Source organism: Oncorhynchus tshawytscha, linkage group LG21 (genome assembly GCF_018296145.1).
Source record: "Oncorhynchus tshawytscha isolate Ot180627B linkage group LG21, Otsh_v2.0, whole genome shotgun sequence".
In the NCBI taxonomy this organism is placed as follows: Eukaryota; Metazoa; Chordata; class Actinopteri; order Salmoniformes; family Salmonidae; genus Oncorhynchus; species Oncorhynchus tshawytscha.
In genome coordinates, this window is record NC_056449.1 from 34,104,657 (window position 1) to 34,121,276 (window position 16,620).

The 16,620-nt window shown below is 48.4% G+C and overlaps 1 protein-coding gene across 1 annotated transcript; it reads left to right on the forward strand.

Annotated features, from left to right (window-relative positions):
• The first annotated feature begins 261 nt into the window (after window positions 1-261).
• LOC121840387 (regulator of cell cycle RGCC-like) lies at window positions 262-10,376 on the forward strand. Its single transcript, XM_042303396.1, has 5 exons — window positions 262-432; window positions 715-900; window positions 3,589-3,669; window positions 7,530-7,597; window positions 10,340-10,376. The coding sequence occupies exons 1-5, from the start codon at window positions 390-392 to the stop codon at window positions 10,340-10,342; spliced, it is 381 nt and encodes a 126-aa protein (XP_042159330.1). The 5' UTR covers window positions 262-389; the 3' UTR covers window positions 10,343-10,376.
• The last annotated feature ends 6,244 nt before the right edge of the window (window positions 10,377-16,620 follow it).

Sequence of the window (16,620 nt, forward strand, 5' to 3'; positions counted from 1 at the left end):
CTCATTATTCCATTCGTCAATTTCCTTTAAACTCTAGACTGAATTGGCAGCATAGAGAGGATTTCTGCGACGCATGGAAAACCCATCATAAAAATGTCTCCGAGTTGCATAAGACTCTATTTTGGGGTTTCTGAGACTGTTCCGTTCATTCGTTTACGTTTGTTTTTTCCCTCGCCCTTTTCTGTTACTTTCGAGACGCCCACTCACTACTGTAACCACAGAAGCCGCGCACGCAGTGATCTGATTGGGTGCTGCAGAGCGCGTCCCGTTGTGAGTAGAGTCTAAGGAGGCTTTATAAACAGAAGACCCCATGTGACCACTTGAAACTTGACTTCTTGAACAGTTTAAGTATTCTATTAGTCATCGACGCATTATTCCCGCTTTTCAGAATGTCTACAGAAAACTTCAGAATGCCCACAGACAACTTTTCAGGTGGGTTCCGAGTGTTGGCTTGATGTGACATGTTTATCATTAGGCTATTGATTATTGCAACGTTTTTTTCTTGCATTTTAGTCCTGCTGGTGTAGATTTTTAATCTGGATCGATTTCAAATAGCCTGATTTTGTTTGGTATCGGTTATTTCGTTTTTGACGTTAATCACTTTAGGTCTATTATTAATAGGCTAATTAAAATACACGTGTAAAGTTATTATATTCAATCACGAATTGAATTATTCTCACTCTAACTAAAACCATATTCGAAATCCCCTATCAGACTTGGAGCTGGAGCTAACTGATCTGCTCCAGGAGTTCGCTGATGTGGTTGAGGAGTTGAGAGAGCCTTCACAAAGCGTCCCGTACGCATACGAGCGGCTCCTGTCTGAAGCCAAACGGCGCACCGGGCTAGGGGACTACGGCTCAGTGGTCAGCGACAGCGGCGTGGAGGACAATAGTGACTGCAGTGAGTAGCCTTTAGGTCTAAACCTTTATGGTCGTTGTTATGTGTCCATTACATAGTTGGAAGAGGGCGCGTGTTGTTTATGCGTGAACGGTGACTCAGATGTGGTATAGCGGGAGAATACGCATGTGGGCAGCCACGGTCAACCCACACTTGACAGGTTTCACTGGTGACATCATCGGCTCATGAACATGCATCAACTTTACATGAAAATAGAGAGTAACATGAAAATAGAAAGGAACACAAAATAGCACCATTTCAACTAATGCATGTTTGTTCCATTACATGGAATGGATGTGCATGACTGTCTGTGGATGAAGAGTTGCATTAGCTTATTCAATCTGAAAGTTATATTCAACATTAGCTGTCAGAGTGGTCCTCTGTAGCTCAGTCGGTAGAGCATGGAGCTTGCAATTGTAACGGCTGTTGGTGGAAGACGGCAGCGTGGTATGTGCTCGTCATTTTAATGGTGAAGCTGAACACTAAACAAAAAAGGCTACCTAAGTATGGTTCTCAATCAGAGACAACGATAGACAGCTGCCTCTGATTGAGAACCAGGCCAAACACAGAAATCCAAAACATAGAAAATGAACATAGAATGCCCACCCTAGTCACACCCTGGCCTAACCAAAATAGAGAATTAAAGCGTGACAGGGCGTGACAGTACCCCCCCCCAAAGTTGCGGACTCTGGCCGCAAAACTTGACTCTAAAGGGGAGGGTCCGGGTGGGCCTTCTTTACGGCGGTGGCTCTGGTGCGGGACGTGGACCCCTCTCCACCTTCGGCTTGGCCCACTTAGGTGGCGTAAAGAAGGCCCACCCGGACCCTGGGGACCCTCGCAGCGGGCCCCGGACAGGCGGGCGACTCTGGCAGCGCCGGACAGGCGGGCGACTCTGGCAGCGCCGGACAGGCGGGCGACTCTGGCAGCGCCGGACAGGCGGGAGAACCTGGAGGGAGGAGACGGAGAGACAGCCTGGTCCTTAGAGGAGGCACAGGATAGACCGGGCCGTGGAGGCGCACTAGAGGTCTCGAACTAAGGGCCTGCACAACCCGTCCTGGCTGGATGGTGATTTTAGCCCGGCACGTGCAGGGTGCAGTCACAGGACGCACTGGGCTGTGCAGACACACGGGAGACACAGTGCGCCGGCGCAGGATATCCTGGCCCGAAGAGATGCACTGGAGGTCTGGAGAGCAGGGCTGGCACCATCCGTCCTGGCTGGATCTTCACCCTAGCCCAGTAGATGCGGGGAGCTGGAATGTAGCGCACCAGGCTCAGAGCACGTATTGGAGAGCTGTAGCGCCGAGCTGGCACAGGACGTGCAGGGCTAGGGAGGCGCACAGGAGGCCTGGTGCGGGAGACTGGCACAGTCTTCACCAGACGGCTAGCACGCACCTCAGGACGAGTATGGAGAGCTGACTCAGGTGACATCAAACTGAGGACAAACCGCTCATTTGGGAGGATGTCGTGCTTCATGCACCAACACAGCAGCTCTCTCATTGCTCTCTCCTCCAATCTCCCCATCAACTCCTTCACAGTCTCGGCTTCGCTTCCTTTGCTCACCTCCAGTTTCACCCCATAGCCCGGGGCCTGACCAGTCCCATGATCGCCACGGTAAGCACGAGGAGTGGGCTCAGGTCTCCAACCTGACTCTGCCACACTCCCCGTGTGCCCCTGCCAATTACTCCCCAGGCTGCCTCCAGTTCCTCCTGTGGACGGCGATACTCCCCCGCCTGCCTCCAGTTCATCCTGTGGACGGCGGTACTCCCCAGCCTGCCTCCAGTTCCTCCTGTGGACGGCGACACTCCCCAGCCTGCCTCCAGTTCCTCCTGTGGACGGCGATACTCCCCAGCCTGCCTCCAGTTCCTCCTGTGGACGGCGATACTCCCCAGCCTGCCTCCAGTTCCTCCTGTGGACGGCGATACTCCCCAGCCTGCCTCCAGTTCCTCCTGTGGATGGCGATACTCCCCCGCCTGCCTCCAGTTCCTCCTGTGGACGGCGATACTCCCCAGCCTGCCTCCAGTTCCTCCTGTGGACGGCGATACTCCCCAGCCTGCCTCCAGTTCCTCCTGTGGATGGCGATACTCCCCAGCCTGCCTCCAGTTCCTCCTGTGGACGGCGATACTCCTCCGCCCGCCTCCAGGGTCCCTTCCCGTCCAGTATCCCCTCCCATGTCCAAGAGTCCATTACACCACGCTGCTTGGTCCTTTGGTGGTGGGTAGTTCTGTAACGGCCTTTGGTGGAAGAAGGTGAGGACCAAGGTGCAGCGTGGTACGTGTTGGTCATTTTAATGGTGAAGCTGAACACTAAACAACAAGCAACAAAAGAACAAACGAAACAGCTCCGTCAGGTGCAAAACACACTAAACAGAAATGAACTACCCACAAACACACAGGTGGGAAAAGGCTACCAATCAGAGACAACGATAGACAGCTGCCTCTGATTGAGAACCACACACGGCCAAACACAGAAATCCAAAACATAGAAAATGACCATAGAATGCCCACCCTAGTCACACCCTGGCCAAACCAAAATAGAGAATAAAAGCCTCTCTATGGCCAGGGCGTGACAGCAATGCCAGGCATCCAAGACTGTAAGTTGATTTGAATAAAAGTGTCTACTAAGATGGTTAATATTAGTTGTTCCACATGGTCTAACCTTGTCTGTCCCTCTCTTGCTCATCCCTCCCTCCAGGCAGTGAGGTGTCTCTGGGTAACAGTTGGAACACCAGCGAAGAAGAGCTCCACACTGCAGGCATAACAGTGACGCCCAAAGGTAAGAGACTTATACCACTACATCTCAACCCATCAGTTGACCATCTAAACTGGCTCTGAGCTCTCTGACCAGCTAGAGTCATAGTAGCACAGTATTTCCTGGTCCTCAAGCACCTCCAACAGTACACATTTAGTCAACTAATGATCAATCTCTCAATGAGTTGAATGAGGGGTGTTTGTCAAGAGCTACAATGAAACGGCTTCCTGTTGGGGATACTGGAGGACCAGGGTTGGGAAACACTGCAGTAGGAGATCATTATCAGTCCATTCAATATTACTTTTACACAGATAATTAGTGCATTACCATCGATCACCATTGAGTTGAGTTTACACAACAAAGCTGGGCTGCTGTGCTTCTTACAGCCTGTCTCCTGCAGGGCTATTGAGCGTCATCTGGGGGTTGGTGAGTGGGGTTTATGGTTGGTATAGGTGTGTGGTGGGGGTTTATGGTTGGTATATGTGTGTGGTGGGGGTTTAGGGTTGGTATAGGTGTGTGATGGGGGTTTGGGGTTGGTATAGGTGTGTGGTGGGGGTTTATGGTTGGTATAGGTGTGTGGTGGGGGTTTAGGGTTGGTATAGGTGTGTGGTGGGGGTTTATGGTTGATATAGGTGTGTGGTGGGGGTTTAGGGTTGGTATAGGTGTGTGGTGGGGGTTTAGGGTTGGTATATGTCTGTGGGGGTTTAGGGTTTAGGGTTGGTATAGGTGTGTGGTGGGGGTTTATGGTTGGTATAGGTGTGTGGTGGGGGTTTAGGGTTGGCATAGGTGTGTGGTGGGGGTTTGGGGTTGGTATAGGTGTGTGGTGGGGGTTTAGGGTTGGTATAGGTGTGTGGTGGGGGTTTAGGGTTGGTATAGGTGTGTGGTGGGGGTTTAGGGTTGGCATAGGTGTGTGGTGGGGGTTTAGGGTTGGTATATGTGTGTGGGGGTTTAGGGTTGGTATAGGTGTGTGGTGGGGGTTTAGGGTTGGTATAGGTGTGTGGTGGGGGTTTAGGTTGGTATAGGTGTGTGGTGGGGGTTTAGGGTTGGTATAGGTGTGTGGTGGGGGTTTAGGGTTGGTATAGGTGTGTGGGGGGGGTTTAGGGTTGGTATAGGTGTGTGGTGGGGGTTTAGGGTTTAGGGTTGGTATAGGTGTGTGGTGGGGGGGTTTAGGGTTGGTATAGGTGTGTGGTGGGGGTTTAGGGTTGGTATAGGTGTGTGGTGGGGGTTTAGGGTTGGTATAGGTGTGTGGTGGGGGTTTAGGATTGGTATAGGTGTGTGGTGGGGGTTTAGGGTTGGTATAGGTGTGTGGTGGGGGTTTAGGGCTGGTATAGGGTGTGGTGGGGGTTTAGGGTTTAGGGCTGGTATAGGTGTGTGGTGGGGGTTTAGGGCTGGTATAGGTGTGTGGTGGGGGTTTAGGGTTGGTATAGGTGTGTGGTGGGGGTTTAGGGTTTAGGGTTGGTATAGGTGTGTGGTGGGGGTTTAGGGTTTAGGGTTGGTATAGGTGTGTGATGGGGGTTTAGGGTTGGTATAGGTGTGTGGTGGGGGTTTAGGGTTGGTATAGGTGTGTGATGGGGGTTTAGGGTTTAGGGTTGGTATAGGTGTGTGGTGGGGGTTTAGGGTTTAGGGTTGGTATAGGTGTGTGATGGGGTTTAGGGTTGGTATAGGTGTGTGGTGGGGGTTTAGGGTTGGTATAGGTGTGTGGTGGGGGTCTAGGGCTGGTATAGGTGTGTGGTGGGGGTTTAGGGTTGGTATATGTGTGTGGTGGGGGTTTAGGGTTGGTATATGTGTGTGGTGGGGGTTTATGGTTGGTATAATGGTTAAATAATGTACCACTGATCAGAAGAGAGTGTCTGGAGTGGAGAGAAGAGTGTCTGGAGGGGAAAGAGAGTGTCTGGAGGGGAAGAGAGAGTGTCTGGAGGGGAAGAGAGAGTGTCTGTCTGGAGGGGAAGAGAGAGTGTCTGGAGGGGAGGAGAGAGTGTCTGGAGGGGAGAGAGAGTGTCTGGAGGGGAAGAAAGAGTGTCTGGAGGGGAAGAAAGAGTGTCTGGAGGGGAGAGAGAGAGTGTCTGGAGGGGAGGAGAGAGAGTGTCTGGAGGGGAGGAGAGAGTGTCTGGAGGGGAAGAGAGAGTGTCTGTAGGGGAGGAGAGAGTGTCTGGAGGGGAAGAGAGAGTGTCTGGAGAGGAGAGAGAGTGTCTGGAGAGGAGAGGAGAGTGTCTGGAGGGGAAGAGAGAGTGTCTGGAGAGTAGAGAGAGTGTCTGGAGGGGAAGAGAGAGTGTCTGGAGAGTATAGAGAGTGTCTGGAGAGGAGAGTGTCTGGAGGGGAAGAGAGAGTGTCTGGAGGGGAAGAGAGAGTGTCTGGAGGGGAGGAGAGAGTGTCTGGAGGGAAGAGAAGAGTGTCTAGAGGGGAAGAAAGAGTGTCTGGAGGGGAGGAGCGAGTGGTTTGAGGAGAGGAGAGAGTGGTTTGAGGGGAGGAGAGAGTGGTTTGAGGGGAGGAGAGAGTGGTTTGAGGGGAGGAGAGAGTGGTTTGAGGAGAGGGGAGAGTGGTTTGAGGGATTCGTTTGAGGAGAGGAGAGAGTGGTTTGAGGGGATGAGAGAGTGGTTTGAGGGGAAGAGAGAGTGGTTTGAGGGGAGGGAGAGGGGGAGGAGAGAGTGGTTTGAGGGGAGGAGAGAGTGGTTTGAGGAGAGGAGAGAGTGGTTTGAGGGAGTGGTTTGAGGAGAGGAGAGAGTGGTTTGAGGGAGTGGTTTGTGGAGAGGAGAGAGTGGTTTGAGGAGAGAGTGGTTTAAGAGAGTGGTTTGAGGAGAGGAGAGAGTGCTTTGAGGGGAGGAGAGAGTGGTTTGAGGGGAGGGAGTGGTTTGAGGGGAGGAGAGAGTGGTTTGAGGAGAGGATAGAGGAGTTGGAGAGAGGAGTTGGGGGAGGAGAGAGTGGTTTGAGGGGAGGAGAGAGGAGTTGGGTGGAGGAGAGAGTGGTTTGAGGGGAGGAGAGAGGAGTTGGGGGAGAAGAGAGTGGTTTGAGGGGAGGAGAGAGTGGTTTGAGGAGAGGAGAGAGTGGTTTGAGGAGAGGAGAGAGTGGTTTGAGGAGAGGAGAGAGTGGTTTGAGGGGAGGAGAGAGTGGTTTGAGGGGAGAGAGAGGAGTTGGGTGGAGGAGAGAGTGGTTTGAGGGGAGGAGAGAGGAGTTGGGGGGAGGAGAGAGTGGTTTGAGGAAAGGAGAAAGAAGTTGAGGAGAGGAGAGAGTGGTTTGAGGAAAGGAGAGAGTGGTTTGAGGGAGTGGTTTGAGGAGAGGAGAGAGTGGTTTGAGGGAGTGGTTTGAGGAGAGGAGAGAGTGGTTTGAGGGGAGGAGAGAGTGGTTTGAGGGAGGGGTTTGAGGAGAGACATACATAACACGACTTAAGACATGCATTAGACATACATAGCATTACATAAAGCATTCATAAACCATACATAAGCTAAATATAACACTGTAAGATCCATGTCGGTCAGTCTGAGGTGTGCTGCAGGCGTCTCACTGGCTCAGTGGAGTTTTACATTATGGGCTGTTTAAGATATGAATTTTTATAAAGCCAGCTGAATAAGAGTCTGTGCCTTTTATTTTCTATTTTGGTTAAACCAGGGGTTGTGTCCTGACTCCTTCATTGTGTTCCAAATGGTACCCTATTTCCTAAATAGTCCACTACATTTAACCAGGGCCCTAAGGGCTCTAGGGAATAGGGTGCAATTTGGGATGCAGATTCTTCTTATATAATTCTGTGAGTTGGATCACTTTTCCTGCTCTGGTCCCAAGGAGGAAATGCCAGTGAACATAGAGCTGCTACTGCTGAATCTCTCCACAGAAATGTTCCTTTCAACCACTCTCTTTTTCTCCTTCTCACATGCTCTCCTTTTTGTCTGCAGCCAGAATGGGAGACACAGGAGACCTACAGAGATTCATCGACAGTTTGGACCGGGAACTAGCTGGTATGCATCTTAAAACAAAACAAAAATTCAGCACAACCTGACAATGCCATTATATCCCATGAATCTAGTGTTTCAATCTCTTTATATCCCATGAATCTAGTGTTTCAATCTCCTTATATTCCATTAGTCTAGTGTTTCAATCTCTTTATATTCCATGAATCTAGTGTTTCAATCTCCTTATATTCCATTAGTCTAGTGTTTCAATCTCTTTATATTCCATTAGTCTAGTGTTTCAATCTCCTTATATTCCATTAGTCTAGTGTTTCAATCTCTTTATATTCCATTAATCTAGTGTTTCAATCTCCTTATATTCCATTAGTCTAGTGTTTCAATCTCCTTATATTCCATTAGTCTAGTGTTTCAATCTCCTTATATTCCATTAGTCTAGTGTTTCAATCTCTTTATATCCCATTAATCTAGTGTTTCAATCTCATTATATTCCATTAGTCTAGTGTTTCAATCCTTTATATTTAGTCTAGTGTTTCAATCTCTTTATATTCCACTAGTCTAGTGTTTCAATTTCATTATATTCCATTAGTCTAGTGTTTCAATCTCTTTATATTCCATTAGTCTAGTGTTTCAATCTCTTTATATTCCATTAGTCTAATGTTTCAATCTCTTTATATTCCATTAATCTAGTGTTTCAATCTCTTTATATTCCATTAGTATAGTGTTTCAATCTCTTTACCTTCCATTAATCTAGTGTTTCAATCTCTTTACCTTCCATTAGTCTAGTGTTTCAATCTCTTTACCTTCCATTAGTCTAGTGTTTCAATCTCTTTACCTTCCATTAGTCTAGTGTTTCAATCTCTTTACCTTCCATTAGTCTAGTGTTTCAATCTCTTTATATTCCATTAGTCTAGTGTTTCAATCTCTTTATATTCCATTAATCTAGTGTTTCAATCTCTTTACCTTCCATTAGTCTAGTGTTTCAATCTCTTTACCTTCCATTAGTCTAGTGTTTCAATCTCTTTACCTTCCATTAGTCTAGTGTTTCAATCTCTTTACCTTCCATTAGTCTAGTGTTTCAATCTCTTTACCTTCCATTAGTCTAGTGTTTCAATCTCTTTACCTTCCATTAGTCTAGTGTTTCAATCTCTTTATATTCCATTAGTCTAGTGTTTCAATCTCTTTACCTTCCATTAGTCTAGTGTTTCAATCTCTTTACCTTCCATTAGTCTAGTGTTTCAATCTCTTTACCTTCCATTAGTCTAGTGTTTCAATCTCTTTACCTTCCATTAGTCTAGTGTTTCAATCTCTTTACCTTCCATTAGTCTAGTGTTTCAATCTCTTTATATTCCATTAGTCTAGTGTTTCAATCTCTTTATATTCCATTAATCTAGTGTTTCAATCTCTTTACCTTCCATTAGTCTAGTGTTTCAATCTCTTTACCTTCCATTAGTCTAGTGTTTCTATGCCAGCTGAGCTCAGTATATCATGCAGTCTATTTTCTATTGCCGTCCCCTCACAGTTAAACCTACTACCTGGCCTCAGTGGCCTGCACTATTTACTGCTGGTTAGGCATTTAATGTTATTCATTCCCCTTTTCATTGAGATGCTAACATGTAGAGCGGCTAGTAGCCAGTAGCCTACAAGCCGTATAGTGCACTGCTTTTGACCAGAGCCCTATGGGGTAGTACATCCCTAAAGGGAATAGGGTGCCATTTGGAAATCACAGCTCCCCTAGTGTCATCCCTGCAGTATCCAGCTGAATCACATATCTCCTCTAGTGTCATCCCTGCAGTATCCAGCTAAATCACAGAGCTCCCCTAGTGTCTATATGTAATATCCAGCTGAATCACAGAGCTCCCCTAGTGTCTATATGTAATATCCAGCTGAATCACAGAGCTCCCCTAGTATCTATATGCAGTATCCAGCTGAATCACAGCTCCCCTAGTATCTATATGTAGTATCCAGCTAAATCACAGCTCCCCTAGTATCTATATGTAGTATCCAGCTGAATCCCATATCTCCTCTAGTATCTATATGCAGTATCCAGCTGAATTAGAGCTCCCCTAGTGTCTATATGTAGTATCCAGCTAAATCACAGCTCCCCTAGTATCTATATGTAGTATCCAGCTAAATCACAGCTCCCCTAGTGTCTATATGTAATATCCAGCTGAATCACAGAGCTCCCCTAGTATCTATATGCAGTATCCAGCTGAATCACAGCTCCCCTAGTATCTATATGCAGTATCCAGCTGAATCACAGCTCCCCTAGTATCTATATGTAGTATCCAGCTAAATCACAGCTCTATGTCTGCAGGGTTGAGGTGGGCTATCTACACACCCTCCAGTGATAGTAGTCTATAGTACATGACTATCTTACCACTATCAGCAGAGAGGCAGTGCTGTTTCAGAGAACACACAGTGTCTACATGCGTACACACATAATCCCTGACTCTCCTCTAGTATCTATCTGACAGATCCAGTGAACGGAAAGAACGGAAGATGGAGACGCTCCAGACGGAGACGGAGAGAGATGACGGAGAGAGACCAGCTGAATCACAGAGACCCCTAGAGACAGTCGGAGAGAGATGGAGAGAGACGGAGACGGAGAGAAAGACGGAGAGATGTAGACGGAGAGAGACGGAGACGGAGAGAGACGGAGACGGAGAGAGACGGAGACGGAGAGAGACGGAGAGAGAGAGAGACGGAGACGGAAAGAGACGGAGAGATGTAGACAGAGAGAGACGGAGAGAGACGGAGACGGAGAGAGACCTAGTATCTAGATGCAGTAGAGAGACTGAACGGAAAGAGACGGAGACGGAAAGAGACGGAGAGATGTAGACGGAGAGAGACGGAGAGAGATGTAGACGGAGAGAAAGAGACGGAGACGAGAGAGACAGAGACGGAGAGAGACGGAGACGGAGAGAGACGGAGAGAGAGAGAGACGGAGACGGAGAGAGACGAGAGAGACGGAGAGAGACGGAGAGATAGAGGAGAGAGACGGAAAGACGGAGAGATGTAGAGGAGAAAGACGGAGAGAGACGAGAGAGATGGAGACGGAGAGAAAGAGAAGAGAGAGACGGAGAGATGCATAGGGAGAAAGACGGAGACGGAGAGAGACTGAGAGACGGAGAGACAGAGGGAGGGAGACGGAGACAGACAGACGGACAGAGACGGAGAGACAGACAGGGAGACGGAGACGGAGAGAGACGGAGAGATGTAGAGGGAGAAAGACGGAGACGGAGAGAGACGGAGAGATGTAGAGGGGGGAGACGGAGACGGAGAGAGACGGAGAGATGAAGAGGGAGGGAGACGGAGACGGAGAGAGACGGAGAGATGTAAGGGAGAAAGATCTTGACGGAGAAGACGGAGAAGACGGAGAGACCTGAGGGAGACGGAGACAGAGAGAGACGGAGAGATGTAGAGGGAGAAAGACGGAGACGGAGAGAGACGGAGAAACAGAGATGTAGAGGGAGAAAGAGGAGAACAGAGATGTCTCGGAGAAGACGGAGAACAGAGGGAGAAAGACGGAGACTTCAAGACGGAGAGAACGGAGAGATGAGAGGGGTGAGACGGAGAGAGACGGAGAGAGAACATAGAGGGAGGAGACGGAGAGAGACGGAGAGATTAGAGGGAGAAAGACGGAGACGGAGAGAGACGGAGAGATGTAGAGGGAGGGAGACGGAGAGAGAGAGACGGAGAGATGAAGAGGGAGGAGACGGAGACGGAGAGAGACGGAGAGATGTAGAGGAGAAAGATGAGACGGAGAGAGACGGAGAGAGACGGAGAGATGTAGAGGGACAGACGGAACAGAGAGACGGAGAGATGTAGAGGGAGAAAGACGGAGACGGAGAGAGACGGAGAGATGAAGAGGGAGAAAGACGGAGAGATGTAGAGGGAGAAAGACGGAGAGATGTAGAGGGAGAAAGACGGAGAGAGACGGAGATGGAGACGGAGAGAGACGGAGAGATGTAGAGGGAGGGAGACGGAGACGGAGAGAGACGGAGAGATGAAGAGGGAGAAAGACGGAGAGAGAGACGGAGAAGGCGAGAGAGCTGCTGAGACCACGTGGAAAGAGAAGAGAGAACAGGCTGCATGGATGCCTACTGCTGAACACACACACACACACACACACACACACACACACACACACACACACACACACACACACACACACACACACACACACACACACACACACACACACACACACACACACACACAGATCTAAAATAGCACAGTTCTGTCCTGTTGTGTTCGGAGAAAGCCAGCTCTCTCCTGGCCCCTCTGGGAAAAAAAAGGTTAAACATGAGAAATTAAAAGAGCATCTTGTTCCAACATCTAGAACACCACTGGACCTGAGGTGGTAGACTACATCCCTTCCCTCAGACTGGTGACGTAATCACACCTAAATCATGCTGTCTTATAGTCAACGTGTCTCTCTTCAACAGGAGAACATGAAGGTGTCTCTCTTCAACAGGAGAACATGAAGGTGTCTCTCTTCGACAGGAGAACATGAAGGTGTCTCTCTTCGACAGGAGAACATGAAGGTGTCTCTCTTCAACAGGAGAACATGAAGGTGTCTCTCTTCAACAGGAGAACATGAAGGTGTCTCTCTTCAACAGGAGAACATGAAGGTGTCTCTCTTCAACAGGAGAACATGAAGGTGTCTCTCTTCAACAGGAGAACATGAAGGTGTCTCTCTTCAACAGGAGAACATGAAGGTGTCTCTCTTCAACAGGAGAACATGAAGGTGTCTCTCTTCAACAGGAGAACATGAAGGTGTCTCTCTTCAACAGGAGAACATGAAGGTGTCTCTCTTCAACAGGAGAACATGAAGGTGTCTCTCTTCAACAGGAGAACATGAACGTGTCTCTCTTCAACAGGAGAACATGAAGGTGTCTCTCTTCAACAGGAGAACATGAACGTGTCTCTCTTCAACAGGAGAACATGAAGGTGTCTCTCTTCAACAGGAGAACATGAAGGTGTCTCTCTTCAACAGGAGAACATGAAGGTATCTCTCTTCAACAGGAGAACATGAACGTGTCTCTCTTCAACAGGAGAACATGAAGGTGTCTCTCTTCAACAGGAGAACATGAAGGTGTCTCTCTTCAACAGGAGAACACGAATGGGTGCCATTTAATATGCAGATATGAATCAAATCAATGGGGGAAGCAGTAGAGACTCCACAGTATCTTGTGATCAGTAAGTGTTTATGCCAACCTGCTGTTTCCTGGTGGAAGGCCTTATAATAGTGAAACCCATTGTTATCACAACCCAATGTGTTGGAACCTCCCCATGTACAGTAATTGTGAAAATGCTCTGTTGTATATTGTAAAATGCAAAGTGATGTACAGTATTATATTATACTATACTACAAACAGATCAGTCCCTAACCTGATGATGATAAGCATTTTTGTACAGAGGAATAAAGATACATATTTAAAAAAATGTTTGCTCTCTTTTTGAGTTATTTCAAAGCCAAGAAATAGTCTAGAAGCACGGAGTTATCAATGATATCACATGATATGAATAATGATGCTATTGGATTTAAATAGCACTTTTCCAACTTTTCTCAAAACCCTTTACATTGTTTGGGGGGGGTGCATCAGCTATGTCACCGAGGAGATATGAGTGAATATGTTGAATTGATCAAATATTTAGGAAATATTTGATCGTACGCCTCTTGGAGGAAGGAACGAAACACCCTGATACATCTCAACTCCCGTGGAGTGAAAAGGTATGTGATCGTAGGCAAGGGGAGTGAAACGGTATGTGATCGTAGGCAAGGGGAGTGAAACGGTATGTGATCGTAGGCCGTGGAGTGAAACGGTATGTGATCGTAGGCCGTGGAGTGAAAAGGTATGTGATCGTAGGCCGTGGAGTGAAAAGGTATGTGATCGTAGGCAAGGGGAGTGAAAAGCTATGTGATCGTAGGCAAGGGGAGTGAAAAGCTATGTGATCGTAGGCAAGGGGAGTGAAAAGCTATGTGATCGTAGGCCGTGGAGTGAAAAGCTATGTGATCGTAGGCCGTGGAGTGAAAAGGTATGTGATCGTAGGCCGTGGAGTGAAAAGGTATGTGATCGTAGGCCGTGGAGTGAAAAGGTATGTGATCGTAGGCCGTGGAGTGAAAAGGTATGTGATCGTAGGCAAGGGAGTGAAAAGGGAAAAGGTATGTGATCGTAGGCCGTGGAGTGAAAAGGTATGTGATCGTAGGCCGTGGAGTGAGTGAAAAGGTATGTGATCGTAGGCAAGGGGAGTGAAAAGGTATGTGATCGTAGGCCGTGGAGTGAAAAGGTATGTGATCGTAGGCAAGTGGAGTGAAAAGGTATGTGATCGTAGGAAAGGGGAGTGAAAAGGTATGTGATCGTAGGCCGTGGAGTGAAAAGGTATGTGATCGTAGGCAAGGGGAGTGAAAAGCTATGTGATCGTAGGCCGTGGAGTGAAAAGGTATGTGATCGTAGACCGTGGAGTGAAAAGCTATGTGATCGTAGGCCGTGGAGTGAAAAGGTATGTGATCGTAGGCAAGGGGAGTGAAAAGGTATGTGATCGTAGGCAAGGGGAGTGAAAAGGTATGTGATCGTAGGCAAGGGGAGTGAAAAGCTATGTGATCGTAGGCCGTGGAGTGAAAAGGTATGTGATCGTAGGCAAGGGGAGTGAAAAGGTATGTGATCGTAGGCCGTGGAGTGAAAAGGTATGTGATCGTAGGCAAGGGGAGTGAAAAGGTATGTGATCGTAGGCAAGGGGAGTGAAAAGGTATGTGATCGTAGGCCGTGGAGTGAAAAGGTATGTGATCGTAGGCCGTGGAGTGAAAAGCTATGTGATCGTAGGCCGTGGAGTGAAAAGGTATGTGATCGTAGGCCGTGGAGTGAAAAGGTATGTGATCGTAGGCCGTGGAGTGAAAAGGTATGTGATCGTAGGCCGTGGAGTGAAAAGGTATGTGATCGTAGGCAAGGGGAGTGAAAAGGTATGTGATCGTAGGCCGTGGAGTGAAAAGGTATGTGATCGTAGACCGTGGAGTGAAAAGGTATGTGATCGTAGGCAAGGGGAGTGAAAAGGTATGTGATCGTAGGCCGTGGAGTGAAAAGGTATGTGATCGTAGGCAATCGTAGGGAGTGAAAAGGTATGTGATCGTAGGCAAGGGGAGTGAAAAGGTATGTGATCGTAGGCCGTGGAGTGAAAAGGTATGTGATCGTAGGCAAGGGAGTGAAAAGGTATGTGATCGTAGGCAAGGGGAGTGAAAAGCTATGTGATCGTAGGAAAGGGGAGTGAAAAGGTATGTGATCGTAGGCCGTGGAGTGAAAAGGTATGTGATCGTAGGCAAGGGGAGTGAAAAGCTATGTGATCGTAGGCCGTGGAGTGAAAAGGTATGTGATCGTAGGCAAGGGGAGTGAAAAGGTATGTGATCGTAGGCCGTGGAGTGAAAAGGTATGTGATCGTAGGCAAGGGGAGTGAAAAGGTATGTGATCGTAGGCAAGGGGAGTGAAAAGGTATGTGATCGTAGGCCGTGGAGTGAAAAGGTATGTGATCGTAGGCAAGGGGAGTGAAAAGGTATGTGATCGTAGGCAAGGGGAGTGAAACGGTATGTGATCGTAGGCCGTGGAGTGAAAAGGTATGTGATCGTAGGCAAGGGGAGTGAAAAGGTATGTGATCGTAGGCAAGGGGAGTGAAACGGTATGTGATCGTAGGCAAGGGGAGTGAAAAGGTATGTGATCGTAGGCCGTGGAGTGAAAAGGTATGTGATCGTAGGCAAGGGGAGTGAAAAGGTATGTGATCGTAGGCCGTGGAGTGAAAAGGTATGTGATCGTAGGCAAGGGGAGTGAAAAGGTATGTGATCGTAGGCAAGGGGAGTGAAAAGGTATGTGATCGTAGGCAAGGGGAGTGAAAAGGTATGTGATCGTAGGCAAGGGGAGTGAAAAGGTATGTGATCGTAGGCCGTGGAGTGAAAAGGTATGTGATCGTAGGCCGTGGAGTGAAAAGGTATGTGATCGTAGGCCGTGGAGTGAAAAGGTATGTGATCGTAGGCCGTGGAGTGAAAAGGTATGTGATCGTAGGCAAGGGGAGTGAAAAGCTATGTGATCGTAGGAAAGGGGAGTGAAAAGCTATGTGATCGTAGGCCGTGGAGTGAAAAGGTATGTGATCGTAGGCAAGGGGAGTGAAAAGGTATGTGATCGTAGGCAAGGGGAGTGAAAAGGTATGTGATCGTAGGCAAGGGGAGTGAAAAGGTATGTGATCGTAGGCCGTGGAGTGAAAAGGTATGTGATCGTAGGCAAGGGGAGTGAAAAGGTATGTGATCGTAGGCAAGGGGAGTGAAACGGTATGTGATCGTAGGCAAGGGGAGTGAAACGGTATGTGATCGTAGGCAAGGGGGTGTGAAAAGGTATGTGATCGTAGGCGTGGAGTGAAAAGGTATGTGATCGTAGGCAAGGGGAGTGAAACGGTATGTGATCGTAGGCCGTGGAGTGAAAAGGTATGTGATCGTAGGAAAGGGGAGTGAAAAGGTATGTGATCGTAGGAAAGGGGAGTGAAAAGGTATGTGATCGTAGGAAAGGGGAGTGAAAAGGTATGTGATCGTAGGCAAGGGGAGTGAAACGGTATGTGATCGTAGGCAAGGGGAGTGAAATGGTATGTGATCGTAGGACAGGGGAGTGAAAAGGTATGTGATCGTAGGAAAGGGGAGTGAAAAGGTATGTGATCGTAGGAAAGGGGAGTGAAAAGGTATGTGATCGTAGGAAAGGGGAGTGAAAAGGTATGTGATCGTAGGAAAGGGGAGTGAAACGGTATGTGATCGTAGGCAAGGGGAGTGAAACGGTATGTGATCGTAGGCAAGGGGAGTGAAACGGTATGTGATCGTAGGAAAGGGGAAGGATGACAGATGTAGAGAAAAATACCGTTTACAGGAAATGTATTCTTCCCTAACACGGTAAAGTGGGGAAAACGGGCTGGACAGAACCAAAGCGTAAAAATGAGTCCCCTCCCCTACCTTACCTGCCTTCCCACTACTTACCTAACTTATAGCACCACCTGGCGCGCTAACCAAATACAGGGGGTGGTCCGCCCAGGTCTTACCTAGTGTGCA